The 12,500-nt window shown below is 36.4% G+C and overlaps 1 protein-coding gene across 5 annotated transcripts in view; it reads left to right on the top strand.

Annotated features, from left to right (window-relative positions):
* Window positions 1-12,500, top strand: part of LOC135216988 (uncharacterized) — a 358,855-nt gene that overhangs the window by 275,989 nt on the left and 70,366 nt on the right. For 4 of the 5 annotated variants that reach the window (XM_064252540.1, XM_064252538.1, XM_064252541.1 and 1 more), the window contains one exon: window positions 8,603-8,690. The exons of the other annotated variant lie outside the window; for it this stretch is intronic. In XM_064252540.1, coding sequence (XP_064108610.1) covers window positions 8,603-8,690 — 88 coding nt within the window. The remainder of the gene's footprint in view (window positions 1-8,602; window positions 8,691-12,500) is intronic. 5 annotated transcript variants of the gene reach the window in all.

Here is a 12,500-nt window from a genome sequence, read left to right as displayed (position 1 = left end):
TTATGAGGAAGTGCAATACCTTCTTATCTGGTGATGTAATCTTATTTAAGAGACCCTGCTATCCATTTCAATTGCCCTCCCACCTAAATTGATATCTGTCTGTGTGAAGCAATGGCTTTTTAGTGCCACACTTCAAAATTTGTTCAGACGTATTTTTGTCATAAGTAAACCATTTCCTTATGCCAAGAAAAGGCTTTCCCTTCCTCCTATCTGGTTGGATACCAATGCCCTGGTTATTAATTAAAGCTACATATTGATTTCATGCAAATCTTCAGGTCCTTATCTCTTATAAGGGGATCTCTCTCACTGTGAAGATAACATGGTCGCTTTCGACATTTTTTCAACAAGGATTTGATTGCACAAACTGAATCAAAGCGTGAGGTAATGTATAAGGACAAAATGGTTTGTGGAAACAAAAATTTTTTACTGCCTTCATTGTACATTTTACCTTGAGAACTCTGTTACAGTTCCCTTAATGTATATGTTATTGATGTGGCCTCTCATATTTCAGACAACTATCTGATACTCCTTTGTGGGATGAATTAGAAGAAGAAGAATTTAATGAAACGGAATTTGTTATTTATTTTCAAGACAAGTTACACAACCAAAGAAGAAGGAAAAGAAAAGAAACAAAACCAGACCAAGATTCAGGTTAGTATCCTTTTTAAATTTCATCTGCTCTTGCCAGTAGGGTTTGTTGTTAAATAGCATTTTTTTTATATACTTTTAAGTACCTGAGTAAGATGACTGAAAAGGAATTGTCCTACTTACTCTGTACATTGTAGGGCCCCAGGTTTGAACACTGAACTGTCCTCATTTTCAAACTCAAGAGGAATATCTGAAAAATTTGAGAGAATCATCTTCCCTTTTAAAGTTAAGATGTGATACACACTAAGAAAACTGACATGTAAATTTTCAGAACACATACTATTATTTACTAGTCTGATGGTTCACTGAAAATGAGATGAGTAGTCCAGTGCTTGTGCAGCATGATTCTCCGTATATGAAAGGCTGTGGTTTGTATGTATATATAGGCAAATACTAATTACTTATAAAATCTGGCATGTTTCTAAGAACAAAAATAAAGCAACACTTATATTAAGATAACTTCGTAATTAAAACATCATCTTCAACTATGTATTAAAACATCTACTTTAATTACCCAAAAAATATCACCACTCACTCATAAGACAAACAATCAATAATTATATGATCCAGTGGAATATAAAGGACCTGTAGACCAGATTACACCTTCAAGAAGTACGGTTTTCCTCAAAAGACTATGAACTGTTTTGACATAATGTTTACAGCCTGTAAACAGACCATAACTATCTATAGATTACTATTTATCAGCAACATCATAGGAAGTAGGCAACTTGTGTACTGTAACTGACATTCACAATAAGATGATTTATGATGAATTAATTCTGAATGATACTAATTACAATATTCAATAATGAATAATAGAAAACAATGATTGTACCATCTGAATTTTATAAATCAACCAAATAAAGTTATAATGTAAGTAATTTTCAAGTATAAGTAAACTCTAAGGAAATTTTAAGAATGCCCATAATCCTATTTGCGATTATTATTGTACATCCCGAGATCATGAAGGAAGTGTAGCAGAATAGATCACAAATCGGATCGCCGATAACTAACTCCACCAATAACCGGGGACTGTACATATTTAAAGAAACGCATGGGTATATTTGTGGGGAAAGCACATGGGTCTTTTCATCAGTGAATTTTGCACTTGGCTCATTAAACATACTTTATAAATTTTAATGGTACTTGTAACAACCATATTACTAGTTTAGAATTTTCAAATTCTAGTTTCACATAATGAAATAATCTCACCAGCTATTCCTCATTAGTACAATATTCATAAAGTTGGCTGAAAAATATAAATAAAATGGAACATATAGTAGTAAAAAACTAGAATTGATTCTTGAATACCATGACATTTTGTATTAGGAAATGGAAGGAATGTTCTAGATCCCAAGAAATAAGCAACATAGTATGAGAAATTTTGAACACATAAGCAGCAACCCAAGAATTGAAATGAAAATGTTTGTATAATTGAAGATTATCTCTGAATCAAACCCATTAAATTTTGAAATGATAGAAAATATGTTACAATAGAAAACTCAGTATGGAAGAATTGGATTATGCCATTTCAAGTTACAGTTAATCTGCTCTTGGTAGAAATAACATTTGTTTGTAAATGATCTAACATCTAGAACCATTAGCAATTTGTTCATCCTATAACTTCATAATAATTTGTTCCCTGGAGAATGGTCAGATATAATTACTATTCCTGCTTGACCAGGAAAAGACCCAAGTACTATAATGAAAAAAAATTGCGGATCAGTTTCATTAATAAGTTGATTTGCAAATAGAGAAAATGGTAATTTTAAATTCATGACTCATATGACATATACAAAAATATGATATTGACACTCCCATTTGGATCACAAAACAATAACACTTCTATAAGTTCACTATCCAAGTTGCAGACCACATCCATGGAGGATTTGAATGCTAACAGATATCCATTATGTTTGATGTACAAAATGCTTGTGGTACACATATAAAGGACACTATAGTACAAAAATAACATGCTTGGCCACTTGCCAATTTTCACTGAAAACTTTCTGACAGGCTTTCAAGTATGAATTGCTGATATTTATGCTGTGTTCTAAGTAGCACCAGCAGTAATCATTTGTGGTCTGGAAATTTGTGCCTTGGCATAATGCTATACGTATTTATTCACATTACAAGACCATGAAAAGACCCAGATAATGTTCTAAGTATCACACACTTACACCAGGAATATATGACATTGGCAGTCAACTACCATTTAGTTGTCATGGATGATTATGCTATGTGCAACTGCATCAGGCAAAGACATGCTACACATTTCATCAATAATGATATGGTAAAAATAAACACATGGATCTTAGTAGGTTCCTGAGTCTCCATTGGAAGACCACAGCAGTTATAGTTTTATCCCCCTTGACGTGGTAAGGGGTTTCTGGAACCCCTGGAATTTGTTATTGGGTTCGAGTCCATGAGTTCCATACATATATCATTATGTATTACTTTGGGTTAATTTTGTGGAATTTTTCACTTGATAAAATTTATTGGTCCTGGTATAGTAAAAGGTATCATAGCTGGGACTGGTTTTATATTGGAAGCCAAGTAGTGGGAACTGTGTTAGGATCATCAAGTACCCAATAATGTTTGAACCTGAGAAATATCAGATTGATAGCTCAAGGGCAGAACTATTCTGCAGGCTGGGCCACAGATGTAGTGGAGTCTGGTTCTGTGGATAGGACTTGAGCATTTTGAATGGTTTGCCCATATAATATGATTTGGGTGTGAATGATTGTATTCTTGTAATACTCTCAGTCCCAACAAGCTGGTTTAGCTTACACTTGGGCCACTCAAATTGTGTTGTTCCATCCCCTGTGGGGTAGGGTGGGGGGCGGACATTTGTGAGTCTGCTCTCACTTGTGCCATTGGTGGAAAAATAAACTTCATGAAAGGCTGATGATATCTTTGTAAGGTTTTCAGAGGTAGTACTTAATTTTTTTAATGACATTCGATCTTTGAGTAGTAGCATTAAAGAATCAAGTAGTCCTGGACTCTCAGATGATAAAGTTTTTGGCATAGATGATGACCTCTGTATCCTCCTCTGACAACTGTGTATGGGAAAGACTAAGAAACCTTCTAGTGTAGTTACACTGGAATTCTAATCTCCAGCCCAGAGCAAAGGGAAATTGACCAGGAATGTATGTGAAATAGGACCAGGTATATTTGAAACCTCCTATGATGAACATTTGACCTTTAACCCTTAATGGACAGGCCAAATATATTAAGCATACCTCCAAATGGGGCAGACTTTAAGGTTTAAGGTAGGCCAGTTTTAAGAAAAAACACATCAATGGAAAGAGGAAGATATGCGAATGGACATGGTGTTGGAAAAAAAATTCTAAAAACCTCTCTGACACTCATAAATTTTACCAAATTATACATGTTTTTCTAATTCTAATAATTGATTTTATTTTGTAAAATTAAAAATTACAAATTACTGTTCACACAGTATCATAACAGAAAAGAACTAGAATTAACAATAAATTCTGAGTAGATTTGATGTAAAATATTTACAAGACTTACTGAGATGGGGAGATGCAGTAACTTTTTGGAAGGTATACATGTGTAACACCCAAAAGCCACCACATCTGTTAACGGGATATTAATCTCGTTATTTATTTGGTAAACGTGTAACTCCGAGTGTCAGGCATACCAACACATAATCTCTCTCTCTAAGCGATACCCCTCTCTCTCTCTCTCTCTCTCTCTCTCTCTCTCTCTCTCTCTCGCTCTCTCTCTCTCTCTCTCTCTCTCTCTCTCTCTCTCTCTCCATGCTAACAGGTAATCAAAATAAGAGAGTTGCATTATAAAAATACATTTATTTAACAACGAAAAGACAGTAAATCAATCAAGTCTCACAGACTAACTTAACTCAGTTACCCCAATATTAAAATGTCTAAAATGTAATTAGTCACACCAAATGTCTATTCTCCCATCGGGACACTCTCGGTTCCCCCCCATGGTTCCGCCAGAATCGTCTGTTTCAAAGACACGAGAAAACCACATCGTAAGTACACATAAGTTTAACAACAAAGTCAAAGATTGGATATTCTTATAAAATGTTAAATAGACAACAAGCCACCCTTTGGCTAAATAGTTCAAGACTCACCCATGCAGCCAGAATATTTCACTCAAAATATAAAGACACTTTCGCAGAGCTCCCTCGGCATCTTGCCTTTCTTCCACGTCTCTATGCCAATGCACCATAGACTTGGGTAGGGGTACATTATCAATAGAAGAGACGCACACGCACATACGAACGCATACTTCGACAACGCCTCACATTACTGGCTACAACTAGTTTCCCAAAGGCACTTTGAAAAGAGCCCATGAACTCGTGATCATTTACTCGTCTTTCTACGCAGTTTTGTATGACGCCACTCCACAGAAATCATTTATCAGCTTTTCTCAGGTCGGTTGCTTCGGCTCTGTTCTCCACATTCCAATAGGTCACAGCGAACATATTGGCAATATATCATTAATTATAACCCTAGGCCTTATACATGTTTTTTCTAATATTTCTTTGACCTTTTCTTTGCAAAATTACAATTATAACTGACATTCTATCATAAAAGATAAGAACTAAAACCAACATCATCCCTGGATATATTTATGTGCAAATAAATAATAAGATATCATGGGATAGAGACAATACATTCATCCATCAAGTCTCAATGCATACTGATCACCCTCTGACCTGTGCTAAGCTACTACAGTTGCCATTAGTCCATTAATGGATTCATTTGAAGTGATATGGAACATCTTCCCCAACTAAAATTCATTCAAATCGTGTGGTATGTAATATTAATAATCATATGACGTAGCCGTCCATCACTTAAAACCTGTTGTAGATACTTATATGATGATGCCTGTCCATTAATGAATTATTCTCGAGAAGATTCTAGTTGTGATATTTTTAATTTGATGTATACTGAGACATTGTGAATTGTGAAGTGATGTGTCCGAGAGCTTAAAATATAATCTGAAGGTTGAGGAATGCTGACAGAAGAATCAGCTTCAGTAAAGAAAGTGAAAAATCAAAAGTGTTATCTCATCTTAGAGGAGTTAAAGCAGACTGCTCTGTATCATGCTGTTTGGAATCACACAAGGGAATATGTACACCCCAACTGATGTTGTACTCATAAGAAAAGCTTGTAGAAGAATTAAAGATCAATGTGTAATTAGAGTTGAAAGAATAAAGAAAAGGATCAGTGGAAACTTGGTTCCATTCCAAATTTAATCATTACATTTAATTCAGCATGCTTTCCTAAAGTAATAAAAGCAACATGGTTAGTTTTAAGGTTAAGCAACATATCCCGAGACCAAGGAGATGTTTTTATTGCCACAAACATTGACATATGTTAAGGTCTTGTAGTCAGAAGCTATAAACGGCAACGCCTGCCACATTTGTCTAAGTGTAGTGACCCAGAACATGGTGTATGTCATAAAGAAGCAAAGTGGATACATTCACAGGTATCATTGAGCAGTGCAGTCACTACATCATCTTGAGTGGAAGTTATCAAGCATCTCTTGCAAGAAAGATGCTTGTGTCTCAGAGCAGTGAGGGAGATATCTGGCACCTTCTGCACATCTGCTGTGAATTTCTAACAAGGAAAGTGAGCTATCTGAAGTTTGGTGTTGTAGAAGGGGTTAGTCTGGTCTAGTACCTCTCTTCAGTATGTAGCGGATCTCTTAGTCTTCTGCGATGAGACAAGGGCTGGCATGTTCTTAGCTGTCAAAGGTTATTGGGCAGTTCTTGCTCAAGTATTCTGCTTACATGGTATGAGCCTGTCCACTACCTCAGAAATAGCATTGCTTGAGGAGCTTCAAACAGTCATGACCTTGAGAGGTTAGGCCCTTAGTGGGATCTGTTGTTGGTACTTCAAAGACTCAGGGCAGTCCCATTGAACCCCTGTCTTTGTCATTGGACAAGGATCTTACCCTTAAATCAGTCTTCCTCCTGGTCCTTGCTTTGACAAAGTTTGGGAGAGTTGCAGGATAGTCATATCTTTTTCCTCTGGCCAGAGCAATGGTGGTCTCTCATTCTCTTTCATTTAGGAATTCATGGTTAAGACGTAAAGTCCCTTGGTTCCAGACCCAAAGTTTAAGACTTTCTTGACTCCCTCTCTTCAAGAATTCAATGGTAGTGAGCAAAAGCCAGATGAGATTTGTTGTGCCTGGTTTATGCCCTAAAATATTACTTGGGAAGGCTTAAGAACCTCATACCAGAGTGAAAATGCCTTTTGAAGAGTATATGGGATGTCACAAGGAGGAGTTATCCAAGAACTCCATCTCCTGGATTTGGGAGGTAATCTCCAAAGATTACAATTCTCTTGATAGTGCATTGGACCTTTTAACCTGTCCACAGGCCCCTCTCTCAAACTGATTTGTTCAACAAATAATGAGGTGGCAGTTTAGTGCTACCAGACTACCTTCACTTCATTCTACTTAAGGATGTTGCCCACAAATAATTCAACACCTTTTCATTATATCCTGTATGGTGGTTCAGCAAATAATGTAACTACCAGGAACTGTCCAGGTGTTCCATTGCTCATTCAAGTCCTTTGGCTATAGTGTGAAGCTCCTGAGGGAAGAGGGGTTTTGTAAAGACCCATCCTCCCTCCAACATCCTAGCCCATGAGCATTCGTATGAAAGTACAAGCTGGACCTGAATGAGTACAGGTAAGTGGCACTATTAGCCCCTGTTCTAATAACCTAGAATGTGAGCCTTCATCTCCCCTTGTATAACAGAGGGGGAGCAGGTAAAGTAGAGTCTTTTATCCAAACCCATTGATTAGATTATCTATACCAAGGCTACTGACTGACAGTTCCTCTTCACAGAGGGTGACTGGGTTCTTAAGGATTAATCTGGCATAATTCTGGTCTGTAGAGTGGGTATAGAGGGAAGTACTGCCACTCTCTCCAAGGAGGTGTCAACATAGCGACACTAACCTGCCCTCTAGGGTGGGGTCAGCAAAGTAGCACCGATATATCATTTTTCTGCACAGTGATACTCGGCTCCACCCGCAAAGGGAATCATCTCTAACTGTTGGCTCTACCTCCCCCTTAGTACCGAGTCTTTATGTATGAAAGGTATAGCGTATGTATCCTCATATGAACAAGTGCAAAATTGTAAAAGTACGTAATTTGCATTTTTCCTTGGAATGCAAACTGTAACCTTTCATATTAAGGCTAATCCACCTTGCCCACCTCATTTCATTATTTCTTGCCAGTTTTTCATTCTCTATGTAGGCTGGAAATAGAGTGGTTAGTGTCACTTGGGTGAGAATGGGCATCTCCTCTCCTTCATTCCACCTGGATAACACCTTTATTTAGTCATTACATGGGCAGTCCAGCACATGCAAAGTAAGGATACACCATATATGAAAGGCTACAGTTTGTATACCTAGGAAAATACAAATTACATACTTTGAAAATTTGGTACTACTTTGTCTTTAATACTAAAGTCCTGCTGCTTTCTCCAAGTCCATTTCTCAGCCTCACATTGGCCCAATGTTTAATGTTTCTCACACACAGGAAAACAAAAAATAAATATCAGATGAGAATGGGCTGTAATAGTTTGGGAGGTCATATCAGTCAATTACCTATGGTTTGGCTGTTTTTTTGCAATTAAGATTTAGTTTCTTACATTGCTAATGAAGGATTCGGTAAATAGGTTTGTTTTTAGGAAACCAAGATTGTTAACAACTACGCTCTTATATGCTGTGCCCAACTGATATAACATTGTGGACTTGAGTTTGAACACAGAGTTTTTCATTGCAAATTATTTTAATTGCATAATTTTGCCTTAAGATTATCATCAGCACTTAGAAACTTCATGCCAAGAATTTTACTCCTTAAGAGAAAGATATACTGTACAGAATGATGATATTTCAACTTTGTGTAAAAGATTATACTATGGTTGTCCTTTTTTTTTCATTAGGTTGCCAAAGTCTTAGATAGCAAACGATCCCAGAATGTTGGAATTTTCATTAAAAGTCAACATCTAGATATAGCAGATGTTGAGAATGGTAAGTAATTCCATTTTGTATCTATCTATATGTATGTATAGATATATATATAATATGTTATATATATACAGGCAGGTCCCCCGGGCCCCCGGGTTACGACGGCTCCGGCTTACAAACGTTCCGCCCTGGGTTACGACGTTTTGTTCCGACGTTACGACGCTGATGCTTCCGACGCTCCGAGTTAACGACACTTTAAATAACGCATACTATGATAAAAATCTTTATAGTTTAGCACAGTATATTAATAAAAATAAGTTTCTAGTTAGATTACAACAAAAATTTGAGGTTATGATGATTTTCGACACACTTTTTATGTCTTTATTTTTCGAATTTTTTGTTGTAGTGACGGCCTCATATGCGGAAAACTAGTTTTCCAAGCAAATGAATACTAGCTTGCGCTGCGCAAAGTTTATAACAGTCCAAAAGTGCAAATAATGAAAAAATCATTGCTTGTTTCCAGTAATAATAACAAAATTAAGTTTCTGGTTAGATTACAATGCAAATTCCAAGTATCCAAAGAGAGACATTATCCAGTAATTTGATCAGAGAGAGAGAGAGAGAGAGAGAGAGAGAGAGAGAGAGAGAGAGAGAGAGAGAGAGAGAGAGAGGCATCTTCCGACGTTCTGAGTTAACGACGCTTTTAAAAAACGCATACTATGATAAAAAATCCTTTATAGTTTAGCAGAGAGAGAGAGAGAGAGAGAGAGAGAGAGAGAGAGAGAGAGAGAGAGAGAGGCATCTTCCGACGCTCCGAGTTAACGACGCTTTTAAAAAACGCATACTATGATAAAAATCCTTTATAGTTTAGCAGAGAGAGAGAGAGAGAGAGAGAGAGGCGTCTTCCGACGCTCCGAGTTAACGACGCTTTTAAAAAAACGCATACTATATGATAAAATCCTTTATAGTTTAGCAGAGAGAGAGAGAGAGAGAGAGAGAGAGAGAGAGAGAGAGAGAGAGAGAGAGAGAGAGAGAGAGAGAGAGAGAGAGAGAGAGGCGTCTTCCGACGCTCCGAGTTAACAACGCTTTTAAAAAACGCATACTATGATAAAAATCCTTTATAGTTTAGCACAGTATATTAATAAAAATAAGTTTCTGGTTAGATTACAACAAAAATTTTGAGGTTATGATGATTTTTGACACTTTTTATGTCGTATTTTTTTTAGTGACGCCTCATATGCGGAACTAGTTTCCAAGCGAATGAATACTAGCTTGCGATGCGCAAAGTTTATAACAGTCCAAAAGCGCAAATAATGAAAAAATTTGATCAGAGAGAGAGAGAGAGGCGTCTTGGCAAATGAGATCATTTGCCAATGGTCTTGGGGATTGACGTAACGTTTATTTTCTGAACAGATAGGACAGAGAAGTGTTAGTTTCATTAAACAGCCTCTGACTCATGCCAGTAAATGTTTTGTTGATACTAATAATATAAGCCTATTTAAAGATTACGTTTACTTAATTAGTCTACATGATATGTAAATACTAGTAATCAACTGTTCTTGTAGACCTCAAGATTTGGCAAAATCGAAGTATCCAAAGAGAGAGATTATCCAGTAATTTGATGAGAGAGAGAGAGAGAGAGAGAGAGACCTTACAGACTTTACATTTTGTTTGGGTTGCCCCAGGTCCCTCAGTGTGAAGCACCTCTAATGTCTACCAGAGAGTTGCTAGTACATCTTCCGGTATATTTTGCATCTTCCAATCTTGGATGGTCTGGGATGCAGTTTAGATATTTGTCGAGCTTATTCTTAAAAACACATCTACGCTCACTCCTGATATATTCCTCAGATGAGCTGCAACGCAGTTTCATTAAAACGGCCTCTGACTCATGCCAGTAAATGTTTTGTGATACTAATATATAAGTCTATTTAAAGATACGTTTACTTTAATTAGTCTATATGATACGTAAATAGTAATCGACTGTTCTTGTAGCCCTCAAGATTTGGCAAAATCACTCCAGGTTGTACATAAAACTTCAAGAATGTAGTGTCACCAGAGGATTACAATAGTTTTTACCTTCAAGAACCAGCATTTTTTTATGAAAATGTAAATATCATATCATATCAAGGAAACCATAAATATAAAGGAAGAGGTGTCCAATCAGACAACAGTCATGTACACGTGTTTTATTAAGAAACGTTTCATGTTGTTACCAACATATCATCAGTCTGCAATGAAATTCACATAAAATAAAACTTAAAAAATTACAATAAAATTGAAATATACTCAGTACAATAAAAATTAAAATATACTCAGAATGTTAAAATAGGGAATGAGAAGAAAACTACCTATTCATAAAGAAAGAAAGAGCTGAGTGACTAAAAACGGTAAGGTCTGCACACAACGTAAACCTCACACCAGAGAGAGAGAGGAGATGACGAGGTGTTGGAGTTTAAACTAGGTGAAAGGTACTTAATAAACAATGACTCGGTTTTTAACATTATTAGTAAATTGCTACTGAAGTATCTGTCAGCACCCACCCTTAATTTTAATGTACCTAAGTTAACTATGTATGCACCCATCCCATTTATTCATTCTGACAGTTTACGTGTGAAAGTTAGAAATATTATTGAAAAGGAATTTGGTTTTTAAAACTGAATCTCAATTCCCATGAATCCACAAAAAATGGAGGGTTTTTTTAATTACAAAGACAAATTACAGGATTTCATGAAGTCCAAATATCATATATAAATTTGAATGCCCAAGATGTCTTGGTATTTATGTTGGTTCTTCATGTATACTGTTACAAGGCCGATATTATGTATAGCCATTTGGGATTAAGTTACAGAACTGGGTCCAGAATCTCTAATCCCGAGTTCTCTAATACGTATAAGAATACATGCAAAAAGTTGTAAAGTTATTATTGACAAGAAACATTTTAATATTGTTGGCACCACAAAGCAAAACTACCCATCTAACTACCCTTGAATCATTGTTTATTAAGCACCTTTCACCTAGTTTAAACTCAACACCTCATCATCTCCTCTCTCTCTGGTGTGAGGTTTACGTTGTGTGCAGACCTACCGTTTGTAGTCACTCAGCTCTTTCTTTCTTTATGAATAGGTAGTTTTCTTCTCATTCCCTATTTTAACGTTCTGAGTATGTTTTAATTTTTCTTGTAATTTTTAAGTTTATTTTAATTGTGAATTTCAATTGCAGACTGATGATATGTTGGTGACAACATGAAACGTTTCTTAATAAAACACTTGTACACACTGTACATGACTGTCGTCTGATTGGACACCTTCACCTTTATATATACGTATATATACAGTAGTACCTCGAGATACGAAAGGCTCAACTTACAAAAAATCCAAGTTACGAAAGCCAATAGGAAAAATTTTACTGCTCTACATACGAAAAGTTTTCAAGATACGAAAGGTTGTTGCTATAAAGCCCCGAGATTCGCCCGGACCACCGAGAACAAATTTTAAAACTCCCGCGCCGCCAACTGAGTAAAACGCCACCATCCTCCCACTCTCCCATTGGTTCTGATGCTAGTCACCCCATAAGGTCCTGCTCTCCTATTGGTCAGCATCTACCCCTTGTGCTTTAAGTATTCTATTGGGTAAAAGGTTGCTGTAAATTGAAAAACTTAGCATTCGCAATACATTAATAAAAAAAAAACATTAGGTAAAGATAGAATAAAGAATAGAAATGAATGGTTATTATACTGTTTGGTAGTTTCAGTAGTTGAAGAGAGAGAATGAAAATTTATGGTTACTGTGTAAAAGTGATTGCTTGGCGCTCTGTTCGATACTCATAAGTGCTGGATGTAAACAGACGTTTGGAAAGCTTTTTTTGTTTTATAGT

The sequence above is a fragment of the Macrobrachium nipponense genome, chromosome 7 (assembly GCF_015104395.2).
Source record: "Macrobrachium nipponense isolate FS-2020 chromosome 7, ASM1510439v2, whole genome shotgun sequence".
Classification (NCBI taxonomy): Eukaryota; Metazoa; Arthropoda; class Malacostraca; order Decapoda; family Palaemonidae; genus Macrobrachium; species Macrobrachium nipponense.
This window is presented reverse-complemented; position numbering and strand designations above follow the sequence as displayed.